General features: G+C 40.5%; 1 protein-coding gene across 1 annotated transcript in view; it reads left to right on the forward strand.

Annotated features, from left to right (window-relative positions):
* The first annotated feature begins 11,432 nt into the window (after nt 1-11,432).
* Nucleotides 11,433-16,124, forward strand: part of LOC105509416 — a 99,963-nt gene continuing 95,271 nt past the window's right edge. The window contains exons 1-2 of the mRNA XM_011938642.1: nt 11,433-11,550; nt 15,603-15,974. Coding sequence (XP_011794032.1) covers nt 11,433-11,550; nt 15,603-15,974 — 490 coding nt within the window. The remainder of the gene's footprint in view (nt 11,551-15,602; nt 15,975-16,124) is intronic.

Genomic DNA, 16,124 nt, shown 5'->3' on the forward strand with positions numbered 1-16,124 from the left:
TGGTCTACCTACCAAGTTTATCCCAACCTTCAGGGGACCTCACCCCAAAACCACTGTGTGAAAACCAATCTTATTTCTAAGAATATTTCTACGGTCTATGACCTTCTTTGGCAATCCACGATGAGGATTAACCACTCTTCTTAGAAAACGATTTTGTCTACATGCCTCATGCCCCCATTAAGCCCAATCTATGGGCAGATCACAGGCCTCAGGGTAAATGTGTAAGGAGGCCCTTGTGCAAGGCCACCAGGGAGGGAGGAGGCACTAGTGCCCTCTAAGGGTACTAACACTCAAAACTCCTGAAATGCTGTGTGGAACTGTGCTGCATTTGGAGAGGGGAAGATAAAACGTGTCTGTGGGTTGGAGTCAGCTGGCAGGGTTTATAACACAACTGTATTTTATATTTTTTTTTGAAAAAAATTAAGTTTTCCTGAACTTTTTATTTTCTAGTTGAAATGTTCTCAACATTAATATTTCATCCTAAGTTTTACTGTAATTTATGGTTCTTTTCTGAATCAAAGGTTTGTTCATGGCTATGTTAAATAATGACCTCCAAACTCAAATGTGAAATTGGTGTAAAGGTTTTGACAGTGAGTTGTATTGTGAGCAGTTTAATTGAAGTTGTCTTAGTGGAGTCTAGTTATTTCTGTAGTTGGTGGTTCAGCCTGACCTCAAAACAACAAAAAATGTAAACCTAGTAAACATTTCTTGAGCTCTAACATTGTTCTGACCTATAAGAAAGGCAGAAATAAGTAAAGGTTTGGTGAAGGCAGGTAAGATTATACTGTCTGTTAGAATAGAGGAGATGGTTTGAAATAAAATGGAAATAAATAAGGAGCTAGAGTCACCTGGACAACACTGTAGCTGTAACAAAGACACCCCAGATGGCAATGGCTCCAATGAGGGAGAAACCAGTTTCTCTTTCAGGTAACTCTCCAAAGGAGGTAAGCAAGCCCTGCTCCAGGAAGCCGCCCAGGGACCTGGACTAGAGGAGTGGCTCGGCAATCCTGAACACGTGCTTTTCTTTCCAGGATTGCTCCAGTCAGCCCTCGTTCTTACCAGGCTAGGAAAGGAGAGAACATAACTGGGGAAAGCACCTTTTAATTTTTTTTTTTTTTTTGACAGGGTCTCACTGTGTCACCTAGGAGTGCAGTGGTGCAGTATCAGCTCATTGCAGCCTCGACCTCTTGGGCTCAAGCAATCCTCCCACCTTAGCCTCCCGAGTACTTTGGACTATAGGTGCACATCACCATGCCTAGCTAATTTTATCTGTTGTAGAGATGGGGGTCTTTCTATGTTCCCCAGGGTGGTCTCAAACTCCTGGGCTCAAGCATCCTTCCTCCCACCTTAGCCTCTCAAAGTGCTGGAATTACAGGTGTGAGCAATCATGCCTGGCATCATTTATTTTTTCTTTTTTTTGAGACGGAGTCTTGCTTTGTCACTCAGGCTGTAGTGCAGTGGCGCATCTTGGCTCACTGCAACCTCTGCCTCCCAGGTTCATGCTATTCTCCTGCCTCAGCCTCCCGAGTAGCTGGGACTACAGGTGCCCGCCACCACGCTCGGCTAATTTTTTGTATTTTTAGTAGACACGAGGTTTCACTGTGTTAGCCAGGATGATCTCGATCTCCTGATCAGCCCACCTTGGCCTCCCAAAGTGCTGGGATTACAGGCGTGAGCCACCGTGCCCAGCAGCATAATTTATTTTTCAATAGAAATTTTCAAACATGCACAAATGTAGGGATAATGCAGTATAAGAGATTCCCATGTGCCTGTCACTGAGCTTAAACAGTTACCTTTGTATGGTCAAACTTGTATCATTCATATCCCCCAAATAGGTCCCCCACAGCTTCGCTGCATTATATTTAAAAGCAAATCTTAGACATCTTTAAGAAGATGATCTGGAAGTTGTACACAGCACCACATCACTTGGTGAGAACTCAGTTACATGATCACACCAGACACAAGCAAGGCTGGGACATGTCTCTAGCTGGGCAGCCGTGTACCCAGGAAGAGGGAGAGAATGCCACACTTGGGATTACAGGATTTGAGGAGGTAGCCTTGAAAAAGGCTGTAGAGGTTGAAATCACGTGGCTCAGAGGAAGATCAAGGACACTTCTACACTGTAGTCAAATCCAATTGATGCCCAGTGCATACTGACACCTTGTGAGGGCTGCAGTGCAAGTCTGGAAAATCTTATGCACTCACATTTTCAGCAAATGCAACATTTGCCAAATAAAAACAGAATAGCAAGATGAAGTGGCTTAGAAAGGCACTACCGCTCTTGCTCTTTTTCTCACCTGTGTAAACTTAGCTGAGTTAATGATTTTAGAGGAGAGAAAGTCAATATATATTTAAATTATGAAGATGGTTTATGTGCTTCTGCTGTTGGAAACCTGTCTTTTAAGGTGTTATAAGGTGTATGTGTATTTTAGACTTTATGTATTTTCCTGTAATAAGAAGAGAACAAGACACCACAGAACTTAAAATATGCAAAAGAAGAAATAGTTTACATTAGTGTAATGAATCAATTCATACTAAAAACATTTATTGAGCATGTACTATATTCCGAAGATTGAGCTGGGTACTCCAGCAGATAGATGATAACAAACCTTCAGCCCCTGTTCTTGGAAGCTCTCAATCTGACGGCGGACACACATGAAAACATCTGACTACAACGTAAGACAGAATGAATCAGGTGCCGTAACTGGGGGTAGTGGACATCCATTATCTCACCTGCCCAATATCCATTCTCTTCCTGCAAGACTCTTGATAATTCTCAGGGACCACCCCTCTCCACTCTCAATCCCTGTGGTTTAAGTGGAGCTGAGTCAACCTTCATCCCCACAGGGAGTTGTAACCCAAGTCTAGTCAATCAGAGCAATTGTATTTTCCTGGCCCAACTGATGAGTGGTTCATAAGTGGTCACATGCCCAGTCAAAACCAATGACTTTTGTGCTACTGTTGAGAAAAGAAACTCTTTCCTCCTCTGGGATGGCTGAATAGGATGAAAGCCTGGAACTCTGGGAAGCTCATATTGTCACTGCCTGAAAATGGAGCCCACATCAAAGGTAATAGAGCTGAGAGATGAATTGAGTGCGTCCTGATGACATCCTTTAAAACTGTTGGATATTTCCCATGTCAAGCACTGCAGTAAGCATATCATTCACTGATTTATTCATTCATTCGCTCACTTGCTGACTTTACCTGTGCAGTTGCATTTAATCCCTATACAGTAGTTCCCCAAATTGCTTTCTGGGGTCTCAGTTACTGGCCATCCACTGCAGTCTAAAGATCGGTGAGTACAGTACAATAAGATATTTTGAGAAAGAGACCATATTCACATAACTTTTATTACAGTATATCATTATAACCACTCAATTTTATTATTGTTGTTGTTAATTTCTTAGTGTGCCTAATTTATAAATTAAATGTTATTATAGGTATGCACATATAGGAAAAAACAGTGTATACGTGGTTCAGACTATCTGAGGTTTCAGGCATCCACTGAGGGTCTTGGAATATACCCCACTGGATGGGGGGGACTACTTCAACATTAATAGAAAATGGGTACCATTATTCTCATTGTATAGATGAACCTGCTGCTAATTAATGGAAAAGGTGGGATTGAACACAGAATCAGGTCTGTTTCTAATACCCTATATGGTTTCTCAAGGAGCAAATAGCTGTTATAAAACCAATGTATTCTCTTAGCACCTAGAATACAACAGTGCATTCACTTAGAAGGGGCCTCTTATATATTTCTTGACTGGGTGCATATTCATGGCATAAAGAATGGTGGTGCTGTTACTTAGAGTGGGAAGCACAGGAAGAGGTGCAGGAGGAAGAGAAGGGGAGGATGAATTCAGGTGCAGCCAGGATGTGGGTACAGGAAGAGATGATATGCCCAGAGGTGAAAATGTGAGGTTGGAATAGGGCGAGAGTTAGAGAGGAACATATAGAAATTTTCTGAGAGGAGAATTGATGAAGGACATCTTTCCACAAATGTTATCTCAGTGAGGCCTTCCTGGACCCCAAATTGCAATCTCCTTCTTAATTCCCTTTTCCTTACCTTCCCCATCTCTCCTCCCTGCTTTGTATTCTCATAGCATCAGTCACCTGTATCTAAGTAGATATCTATTTGTTTTTATCTATGTCCTCTGCATCTCCGTGACAATATAAGCTTTATCTGGGGACGGAGACAGGCTGTTGTTCACGGTGGTGTCCCACATGCCTAGACTAGTGCCTGGCACATAGGATGTGCTCAAAGTCTATTTGTTGAATTAATAAATGAAGGAGTGGAAGTGTGTGAGATTGCTCACTGACGGCAGAGATAGATGAGGGTAGACAGAAGACCTGGGAAGAGGAGACCCTGGAAGTGACTGAGACAATCTAAGAGGCAGAAGACAAATCAAAGAGCAATTCCCAAGAATAAGGAAAGCAGAGGGCTTCCAGAGCAGCACAGCCAGCAGGGTCAAATGTTGCTGAGGGGCAAAATATGGCCGAGGCCATTACATCTTTGGTAATGTTGCACAGCATCATTGGAGGCTCTTGGGATTCAGAGTCAAGCATGAGGGTTTGAATTCCAGTCCTGCCATTTACTAATTTACTAGTTATGTAAATCTGAGTAACTCTCTAAACTTCGGAGCCTTGGTCTGTTTACCTGTAAAACGGGTATAATGCTGACCCTACCTCAAAGCATAATTTTAAGGATGCACTGAATTATTATATGTGAATGACATGTATATATGTGAATTATTACCATTATCACTGATTTGCAGTGGGTAGAATAAATATCTACAAATAAAGGAAGTCATGAAAAATTTTGATAAACTATTACTGTTTGGGAATAATTGATTTCAAGACAAAACAAAATACATGATGATTCTTGCTGTCATTTTCAAACACTATGCATATATATTTGAAAATGAGCACTTGCATTTATGGGTTTGAATTTGGGGCATTTTCTTTATCAGGACTGTTCCCGGTTTTTTTATACCCCTTCTTACTTAGGCTATTTATGTAAATGCACAACCCCAGACAGACAAGAGGCTACATTTCAGTTCTCTGTCAGTTGGGTTGGAGAGCTGCATGCAACCATTCCCTTCCTTCCCCCACCCGCCTCGCAAGCCAATCTTATTTTTTACCCTTTGTAGTCAGAATGTTGCATATCCTAAGTTTTTCTAGAAAATCACTAATTTTATTTATGCATTCGCCGTTTATATTGTAGGTTTTGAGTTAGATTTAGTCCTGGTGACTGAAAGTTCAACATTTTCTGAATATTTTCCTCAAAACCACAACCACATTTGGCAGCAAAGAAGCTGGAGGGATGAATAGACTTCCATGTTGCTTGGTTGTAGATAGGGAGATGCTGGCAGAAATTTGCAAGCATTTGCATATATACAATTGTCTGTGATGTTTGCTTCCACTCGTGCTCTCTTTCTCTGCCCTCTGTTCTCTTTGTGCAGTGAATTACTAATACAAATACAGATAATGAAATTTCTGATCTCAGACTGCAAAGCAAACGCACATTTCGGAAGGTATCTGGGGAAAATGGATAGGTTCTTTTGATCTTGTTGCTTTAGCCAGACAAGGAAATAAGGAGAAAGTAATTACAGGGACTTGTCTTTGAAGATAGAATGAGTGGCACTGACAGGGTTTCTTTTCACGGAATCTTGCAGAATTGCTATTTTCTTGTTAATATCAATAGGTATTATTCCTGGAAATAGAGTTTATGTATTAAAATGTGTGTTCAGCAGATGGGACACCGTCCACAGGAAGCAGAACAAGCTGTGTCCTTGTGGCTACAGGACAGAGTGGATCTAGGGGTGGGTGAAATTTGTCCCCAGGCTTGAGGCATTCCCCAGGGCAGCCTTGACAGTGCAAGTTCTAGAGGTGGAGTGAAAGTGCATTTGGCCCTGAAAGCATCCTGTGGTAAATCACTGCTCCTGCATATTCAGAAGTCATCAGTTTCATAAGCAGAAGCGTGACTCTGTTGGGCAACTGGAGGTGGTAGCTCAGTGGCTCTGATTAGGTGGCAGTGCTATCAGGAATGCTCAGCTTGCCTGACTTCAGAATATATTTCTATTAGCTATCAGAAAGCTCCCTGGAGAAAAGAGCTGAAATGCAACTTTAATTGGCAACTTTTTAAGGTAACAAAGAACATTTTCTTTTTTTTTTTTTTTTTTTTTGAGACGGAGTCTTGCTCTGTCGCCCAGGCTGGAGTGCAGTGGCCGGATCTCAGCTCACTGCAAGTTCCGCCTCCCAGGTTTTTTACGCCATTCTCCTGCCTCAGCCTCCCGAGTTGCTGGGACTACAGGCACCCGCCACCTCGCCTGGCTAGTTTTTTGTATTTTTTTAGTAGAGACGGGGTTTCACCATGTTAGCCAGGATGGTCTCGATCTCCTGACTTCGTGATCCGCCCGTCTTGGCCTCCCAAAGTGCTGGGATTACAGGCTTGAGCCACCGCGCCCGGCCAAGAACATTTTCTTATACCTATCCCTGTAGTGGACCTAACGTTAATACATTGGTAAGTGAGCAATTTGAATTAAGTCAATGCTTTCTTAAACAAACAAGTAAACAAAGAAGTTTTAATTGTCAATGTACTATGTACTTTATGGCACAACAGGATCACCTTTGGTTTAAGAAATGCATATTGGCTGAGTGCACTGGTGCATGCCTGTAGTCTCAGCTACCTGGGAGGCTGAGGTAGGAGGATCACTTGAGCCCAGGAATTCAAATTCAGCCTGGACAATATAACAAGACCTTGTCTAAAAAAAAAGCATGCCAATTCTTTTCTTCTTTTAAAATAATTTTGATTTTACCTATTGTTGACCTTTCATCATATATCATGTGGAAAACACCAATTCTGTTTGTCAGAATAGGTTTCTAAACAACTTAAGCTTGTGCTGACAGCTTGTATAAAAAGAACAAATATTTGTTTTTTATTTCATGCAAATATCGCATGCTGTCAAACAAGATGGGCTTAAAGAGGCTAGGATTTTTGCATCGCTCACTAAGGGACAACTAATCTATAGCAGAAATAATTTTAAATGTAGAAGTGCAGTGTGGAAAATGTAGACCTCCCACTAGTTGAAATGACATTAGTAGAAAAAAAAATTAGCTGAAAAAGGTTATGAAATGCTTATTTTGTTAGATGCTTAAAATATGTTGGAAATAGAATAAAAAAGAGAGAAAGGGTTTATAAGAACAAAGACTGTTCTAACAGCTATTACTTTATTGGAAATTAGTTTAGTGGCATTAAAACTCTTTAAATAAACATATATGAAATGATATAACTGCGTTGAAACAAGGTTAAGTAAAAAACTGAAATAGCATTATTGTGGATAAAGTAGAGATCAAGCCCTTGAAATTATGGATATTAAGGAATTCATCAGGCAATCACTGGGTTCTTTGCTTTCTTTCCATTCTTTCTTGGCATATTCTTTATGGCCCATAATGAGGTAGCTAGAGATACACTGTTATGGCCGCAGTTTAGTGGCAGAAAGTGAATGAAAGAAAATTTCTCTTAAAAATGAAAACAATATTCATCCTAATGATGCTATAGGACTGACCACTGTGGAGATTTAAACTAGTACATGAAATTCATTTACAGATATAATGGATACCAATCTAAATATGAAATATTTATATGTATGATATTGCTTCTGTTTGGATTCCTGCTGTCTGCCATTCTAGGTGGGACTGTGGATGGATTTTCCCCTCTCACTCCTTTCCTGTTCCACAATGCCTACTGTGCAATATTACTGGGCTATGTCGGCCACTTAGCTACCTTCCTGGTGTGACTGTTGTCCCTACTTTCCTGTATACAATGAAGAATTAACTGTTCAGGTACTGTCATCTGCCTTATCCAACACACTTTATAACACAGGGGGAGAATTTTAATAAGACCTCCAAGGGGCCTGTTGCCATTTTTAGAGAGAAGGTTTCCTACAAAGGAAGTGCACGGAAACTCCCAAGGGAAAGCTGTTTAAAACCCCCTGCTGAGAGGAACCCGTGTCATCCCATTTTATTGTCTACCTGTCACCACAGCCCTTGCATGATTCTGACAGGCTGCTCTTTTCTCTTGTAGCCAGTGCTGCTTAATGTCATTTTCTTGGTTGAACATCTTTATTTCTGACTTGTTACGAACCATTAACTAGTTTCCAGGTTTCAATGTCCTGGCTACTTTTGACTAGTAAGTCATTTGGCATAACAAGGTTTCCCTTTATCTTCTTGCTAAAGAAAATCTCTACAAGAAATGATCAGTGTTCCAATTTTTATGAATCCTAGCAGATAGGAAGTGCCTGTCATCGGATGCGAGGTATCTTTTCTGAAAGCATATTCTAGTTCATATAATAGAACTTGACAGACACACTGGGTAACCGTTATACTTTTTGTAGAAGGCTTGAAACAATTTAGGTGAAAAGAAGAGAATTTTACAAATATACTTGCCTGGGATAGTTTGAAATAAACATAACAGCATTGTTTATAATTAGATTTCTTACATGAAATGTTTTCACACATAAAATTTTTTGAATATATTTTGAAAAGCATTCAGTAGTTTAACAGTTGTCAATCTCTATAAACACACTTTTCAAGTGCTAGTTATTTGTAGTATTGCTATAATGAAGACTGGCTGCTTTGGACAATGATTTAAAAATAATATATATAGATGTGTGGCTTGATGACATATTGCTAAAGCATTAAAAAAACTTAGACTTTAGTTTGCTTTGTATAAAGCTACTCACACATGAAATTAATATAACTAATTTTTAAAATTACTCAGTTTTATTAAAGTTTAAAAATGTACCTTTTTTTAAATTTTTAAACAGATGGGGTCTCACTCTCTTCCCCAGACTGGAGTGTAATTGTGCTAGCTTAGCTCACTGCAGCCTCAGACTCCTGGGCTTAAGCAGTCCTCCCACCTCAGCCTCCCAAGTAGCTGGAACCACAGGCGAATGTCACCACGCCTGGCTAATTTTTGTATTTTTAAGATAGAGGCAGGTCTTGCTATGTTGCCCAGGTTGATCTTGAGCTCCTTGGCTCAAGTGATCCTTTCACCTCAACCTCCCAAAATGCTGGGATTATAGGCGTGAGCTGCCGAGCCCAGCCAATTTTTTTAAAGAAATGAACTTAAATATTATGAGCATATATGTTAGTGTAATGTTACATTATTTAAATCCTAAGTAAGAATATTTATTTATCTTCCCCTAATTAGTGGATTAAGGATACTTAACAATCAGTTACTGACCTAGCAACTCTGCTTCTAGGACTCTATCTTAGAGAAATAGTTGAGCAAGAGTATAAGTATGTATGTTCAGTATATGCGGCATTGTAAATCATGAAACATTTGAGACAGCTTACCAATATATTAATAAGGGAATGGATACATGAGTCAAAGGACATCTTTAAAATGGAACACTACATTGTTGTTTAAAAGTTGCGCTACAAATGTATGTGCTGATGTGGGCGGTGTCTTTGATATGTTGTTGAGTGGAAAAAGCAGCCTGCAGCACTGTGTGTAGAGTGTGAGACCATTTCTGAGAATAGTGGGAACTCTCTCTCCCCACCTCCTCTGTCTTTGTAGGAACACAGAAAACAGTCTGGAAGGATACACACTGGACAACCTTTGAGTGTGAAGGCATGGGGGAAATATACCTCCATATTATTTGAATTTAGCTTCTCCAGTGTTTATGGACACTATGAGTTAACTTGACAACCTGATTAAATAATTTAAAAAGGAAATTTCATGTCACAGAAAGGATTGGATGAAAAGAGATAAATGTAGCTACTTGAAATTTCTAACAAAGAAGTGTGGCTTCCTTCCATTCGGTTAACTCTGGCACTCAAAGAATTTGTGTCTCTCTATGAATTTTAACAATTAGAACCTCGATATCTGGGCACACATGCTGTCAACCCAGAGTCTATGTCATCCTGGGAGCGGCTGTGGTCCTCAGTTGATTTCTTGGTGCCGTATTTCAAATCAGCTCATAAATTATTAATAGTACATGTGTAGGTCAGAGACACACTAACCCTGACAATCATTTCATAATATTCTCTCTTTAGCATTAGAAGAGAAGAGAAGGGAGTAATCAATATGCAACATCAGAGGTACATTTCACATAGATATGGTATATGCACTTAGAAAAAAAAGAGTCAGATCTTTACAAAAACCTGTCAGCCTGGCATTAATCTTGCATTATGAATAATGTGGCTATCTATGAATCTTTAATATTTTTTAAATGATGAAATTGTATTGTATCCTCTACCAAAGCAAATTTGATAAAATGTGAGAATAGTTTGATCAATGAAGATGTTGATATACGTGAATAAAAAAATTTAAAGCTAGCTCATTAAAGTGCAAAAAGCAACAGCTATACTTTGACCTCAGTGTAAATTTTCAGCCTAAATTGAGTTTTACCATTGTCCATAATGTCGTGGAATTATTCTTTAAACAAGTTATAAAATAATTGTTTGGTTAAAACCATTATCCCACAAGACATCTCTGGTAATATACCACTAGCAACCAATTTGATACTGGCTTCTGGTTTATAATAAGACCATCTTCGAGAATTCCTAACAAACACTTAGATTAATGTTTCATGTATAAGATACAGCAGTGCTCAGGGCTCAGGGAAGATTACAAATCCAATGGCTTGCTAGAAATACTGTTACATTTATTTTTTTCTATGAAGTAATCCCGGAATAATTTGTTCCAGGTTTAATTTTCAGTGAAAGTAAGAAAAATAGATCAAGAACTTTGCTTATGAAATTTGCCTAATGAAGAAATTTTAATCAGTGCTTGTTGAACTGAAGATAAAAATATAGTTTGTTTCCACAGATTTGAGGAGAATTAACATGTATCTGATTGTTAATATTTGATTCTTGTTTAATTATTTATTATATCAAGGAATGAATCTGTCAAGTAAATAATGAAATGCGTACATGCAGCATATGTAATTAGGTTAGGTGCATAAATCCAAAGTGTTCACTTTATAGTTGTCAGCGGAGAATTTATTAATAATGAGAAATGTTAAGTGAAGAAAATTCTTAACACAGTCTACCTCATTAGTGTGGATTATAGCAATTGTTGGTTGAAGAAAAAGAAGGGTACAAATAGTCGTGGTTAGGTTTCATTTTCTTAGTTGTCTTTTAATCGTTTAAAAGTATTAGTGAATTGGAGCACATTGGTTTCTCTTTTTAGAAATGTATGATTTGAAACATGAGTTGTGGATTTGAATGCATGCTGCCAATGGAATAATTCCACACTGAAAAAATACAGGCCTCAGGGTTTCTAAATCCAAACAATTGTTTAAGGGGGAAAATTCAAATAACATTTGAGAAGCAAAAACCTTCTTTTATGATTAAGCTGTCAGATGTGAATCTGAAGATTAAGCCTTAAATTCACTGTGAAGTTGCAAAGACAGGAGGCGATGCATCACCAGCTGTCCCCTCTGTTTCCCCTGACTGCCCCAGCTCAATGGGGATGGGAAGAAACACCTTGTCAAGTACCTTCCTTGAACCCCAGGTTTGCCTGGGCTGCTGGCACAGGTAATGAAACAGGGCTTTGAGGAGACCTCAGGTACCTGGGAATGAGACTTGATGGGATCTCTGGGTATGCTGGGGTGGAGATTTCAGGGACCTGGTTGAGTGAGTGCCACCAACTCCATATTAAAGAATCTGACTCATAACCTGGTTAGAGTTAGGTCTGTACTTCATGTTAATCATTAATACCAATGTATGGTCTAAGAGGCAACCAACCAGAAAACAAGATAATGAGATCCCACTGTGTCACTAACTAGTCTGGTAACTTCCAGAAAATTCTCTAAATTCTAGGGCCTTAGTTTCTTTGCCTGTCAAATTAGAGGACTGTCATTCTGGCTTTAAAGGTCTATGATTCACAGAGATGGTATTGGAATACATCAGATTTTGTGCAAGCAGTTCCATGAGTGTCTTGAAAAGAAAGGGAGAGTATGATGGTATGTACATTCATCATCCAACCAGGTATTATCCTAGAGACACTTATACATTTATTAGAAGATGGAAGATATGATGACAAAAGGAAGTCCATGTGGTATTTTACTAAATGACAGGACTAAAAATGTCTTGCTAAGGGAGTGTGGGCTGCCTTACCTCAGCAGTGGGGACCAGAGACATTCTGATTAGTTACCGTATATTGACTCCAGACAAATGACATGACTTAGCCACTACTTAAGAACTTTCTTACCTTATATATAGATAGAAATTAAAAGAGAACTAGAAGGCCTATTTAGGATAACGAAGTGACATTACAAAATAAAGACTACATGTTACAATTTTCCTATCTGCCTTTGAGAGGGGACTGACTAATAGTTTTATCTTCAAACATTTCTGTGATTTACATGTTTTCAAAGAGAAATATTCTGATGGTGAATAATCCAGTTATCAAATTATTTGCTAAATCAAAATAATTATTTGCTATTCTCCTGACTTAATTCTCAGATGTCTACAAACTAAAGAACTTAGGGCAAAAACGGCTTAATTCAGTCAAGCATTTATATCGTTAAAGGCAAAATCCTATGTGGGATCCATAACATGGCTATTTAGTGGGGAGAAAGAAAAGCAAAAGAGCAAATATTTTACTGCACCTTAAGAAAATTAACAATTGGATTCAGCCAATCAGTTTGCTATCGACTAATTCAATATACACCATTTTTTCAAACACTTTTTTTTGGTAGAAAGAACCAATATAAGAATAATCAAAGGGTGATTGGTTTTGATCTTCAAATAAAAAGCCATCATAAGTCGCTGATACTGGCCAGGCGCAGTGGCTCAGGCCTGTAATCCCAGCACTTTGGGAGGCCAATGTGGGAGGATCACCTGAGGTTGGGTGTTTGAGACAGCCTGGCCAACACGGTGAAACCCCGTCTCTACTAAAAATACAAAAATTAGCCAGGTATGGTGGTGTGTGCCTTTAATCCCAGCTACTGGAGAGGCTGAGGCAGGAGAATTCCTTGAACCAGGCAAGCGGAGGTTGCAGTGAGCTGAGATCGCGCCACTGCACTCCAGCTTGGCCTGGGCAACAGAATAAGACTCTATCTCAAAAAAAAAAAGTTCCTGATACTTTTAGTGCCTACTCAATAGCCAGCCTCCCTTATTCCTTATCCTTAGGAGCCCTGTCCAGATTCTAGAGAAAAAATAAAAAATTTTCTAAGCCACTAAGCTTTGGGATGGTTTGGTTGCAGAAATTGATGACTGGGAAACTGGCTAAAATTCAGCTTTTGTTTTGGCATTGCCTGTCCTGTCAATTCCCTGCTCTCCTGCACGGCTCCCCTTACCCTCAATGTAATTCAAGGCTAAATTCTGATTAGTCATCAATTCTGATAGTCTTGCCTCCCTTGCCAGTGGTAGTTTAGAGATAGTCGCGTGCCCTGGTTCTGGCCAATGAGAAAAGATCTGAGGGATCTTTGTTATAATTTCTCCACTCTTAAAAAATTTAAGAGAACAGTCAACTTTTTTGTCTGGCTTTTCCATGTCTTAAAGTGATGCCTGGAACTATGGCAGCCATTTTGAGACCTTGAGGAGAACTAGCTAAGAACAAGGTCAGCAAGCTGAGGATGGCAGTTTCGGAAAGACGAGAAAAACTTGGCAACATTAAACATTTTTGACCCATGAAATTAACCAAACTTAGCATCTGCTACCTTGGGACTTCCTACATGAGATACCACATTTTTTTCATTTTTAAAGCTACTGCAGACAGGTTTTCTATTACTGAAATCAAAGTTATCCTAAGAAAAGCAAGCAGCATATGAAGCTTTATTTTATCACATCTGAGAGAACAGCTCAGCCTTAAGTTGGGAGTTTAATTCTGCTGATAATATTTACTACTCATTTTAATTGTTTGCATGGTTATATTTAAGCCCCCCAACTGTTAGGAAATGTGTGCATTATTTTAACAATACTGGGTATCAGTAAATAAAATATGCTAAATATTGCTGAAAATAAACACTAAGTAACTCAATTTGTGTCATTATATGTGAGGAATGGGAAAAGCTTCTTGGAAGAGGTGATATTTAATCTGGACTTGGAAGGATCGGTGGTATTTGAACACTTGGACATGAAGTTCAAGGGCATTCTAGAGAATGTCATGGGAGAGGAAATGCAATAGCATGATTTGGGGGTGTACTGCAGTAGACAAATAAGGCTGGAGCTGGGTTAGGCGCAGATTGTGGAGTGTCTTAAATGTCTTGCTAAGGGAGTGTGGGGTGCCTTTCCTCAGTGGGGAACAGAGATATTTGAGTTAGTTACTGTGTATTGATTCCAGATAAATAAATAAAGCATATAGTACATATATATTTTTTGTAGTTTTTTCTGTATATTTTCATGAAAAGTGTGTATGATTTCAGTGAAACTATAAAAATCCATTTTCATTCCAATTCAGATTCCGTTTTAAAGCAGTTGCCAAGGAAACTAGTAAGTGACTGGTTATGCCTGATTTTCCCTAAGTTCAAAATTAGATGCAAATTCTTCAGAGACTACTTGAAGGCCAGTAAACATTTCAAAGGCAGTCAAGCTCAGACGCCTGGGTGTGTGGGTGCAGGATGGTTAGAAGGGGGGTTCTGATGTTCCTGGAGAAAACAGATGCCTTGGCTGTGTAGGCAAAGAGCTATTTTGAGGGAAAAGGGAGTTGGGGGAAAAAGCTGAATGAGTTAAGAGGTGAGTGCCCAGGAAGAGAAGCTGGAAGTGACAGGTTCCACTGAAGTGCCTAAAAACACACTCTTTAATGGAGACAAGACGAAATTTCTGGAGTTTTCCTTTGTTTACATCTTCATATCTTGTCTTGTTTCAAAAAGGAGGTAAGTTTAAATATGTCCCTGAATAAACACGATGACTACATCGCAGGTAGAGATAGGACTAAAACATGATTCTTCTAAACTTTAACACTGGAGTTAGTTCACTTAACCCTGTAAATCTCTGCAAAGACTAACTTTGTTCCCTGGCTCCTCCGTGGTTGCCAGGTGGTGGAGATACACATTATACAACAGAAGAAACTAGAATCGCTTCTACGGGTGTCTTTTCTTAGAAGAAGGAAGCATTTCCCAGAAAACCCCAGCAGATGTCCCCTGGCTTGGCCTTGGCCAGGACTGGTCACATACTCTTTTCTAAGCCAATGCCTGGGCAAGGGAAGGGGCTGGTCATAACCGATTTAGACTACTTAGGATTTACTTCTGGGCCAAGGAGAGGGAGGGGGTGGGGGGATGGGGGCGGTGGGGGGGTGGGCTGGCCTGGCCTAAAATGGCTGGGGGTGATGCGGTCGCGGGAGGAAGGAGTGCTGGACAGTTGTGTGAGCCGTAAAAAGGACCAGGAAAATACTGCAGAGTGATGGAGAGTGCAGAGGAGCCTGGGTTCTCATCTGTGCTCCCTCCCACCCTAGCTGGCTTATCCTGGGCACCTTGCAAGGCTTTGCTAAGCCTGGTTTCCAGGAGAGCACTAAGATCGCTGTGATAAACATAATGTAGGTAAAGCAATTGGCATAGTGCCTTGCATAGAATAGTCCTCAGTAGATGTTTACTACTGCCGTTGTTGCTATTATTAATAAAAGTGACCTAGCTTCTCCCCTTGAGAAGTTCACAAGGGGCCCAAAAGTGACAGGGGGAGCTATCAGAAGGCAGGAGATGACTTCTTGCCAGGGAGCAAGCCAGGGCAAGAAGAGCGGCACCGTGAAGCCTGCGTTCCCTCCCGCACGCGGTTGGCCTCGGTGGCCACCCGGGGAGCCCACCAAGGAAGGCCCAGGGTTCGGGAGGCGGGTCCTGCACTGCGACGCAGCCTCGTCCAGGTGGCCGCCGGGGCCGCAGGCCTGGGGAGCAGGATGCAGCACACCCGCCGCCGGCTTGCAGTAGAGGCAAGAGCGGGGCACTGGGATGCTGGCGTCCAATTTAACCACGAGGGCGCACGGGACGGAGGCCGGGGGTCCTGCTTTTCCGTCAGAGTTCGCAGTCACGAATGGAACCCACCGAGCACTCTTTTCCTGGCATTTTCACGGCATTAATTGGATGACACAGTCAAGAGGCAGGGCATTTGCCGACACTGACTAGCAACGCGCGGCCTCTGAGCCGCGCCCGGCCGCCCACCCCTTCCTTCTCCCG

Source organism: Colobus angolensis, unplaced genomic scaffold (genome assembly GCF_000951035.1).
Source record: "Colobus angolensis palliatus isolate OR3802 unplaced genomic scaffold, Cang.pa_1.0 Scaffold175, whole genome shotgun sequence".
Lineage (NCBI taxonomy): Eukaryota > Metazoa > Chordata > Mammalia > Primates > Cercopithecidae > Colobus > Colobus angolensis.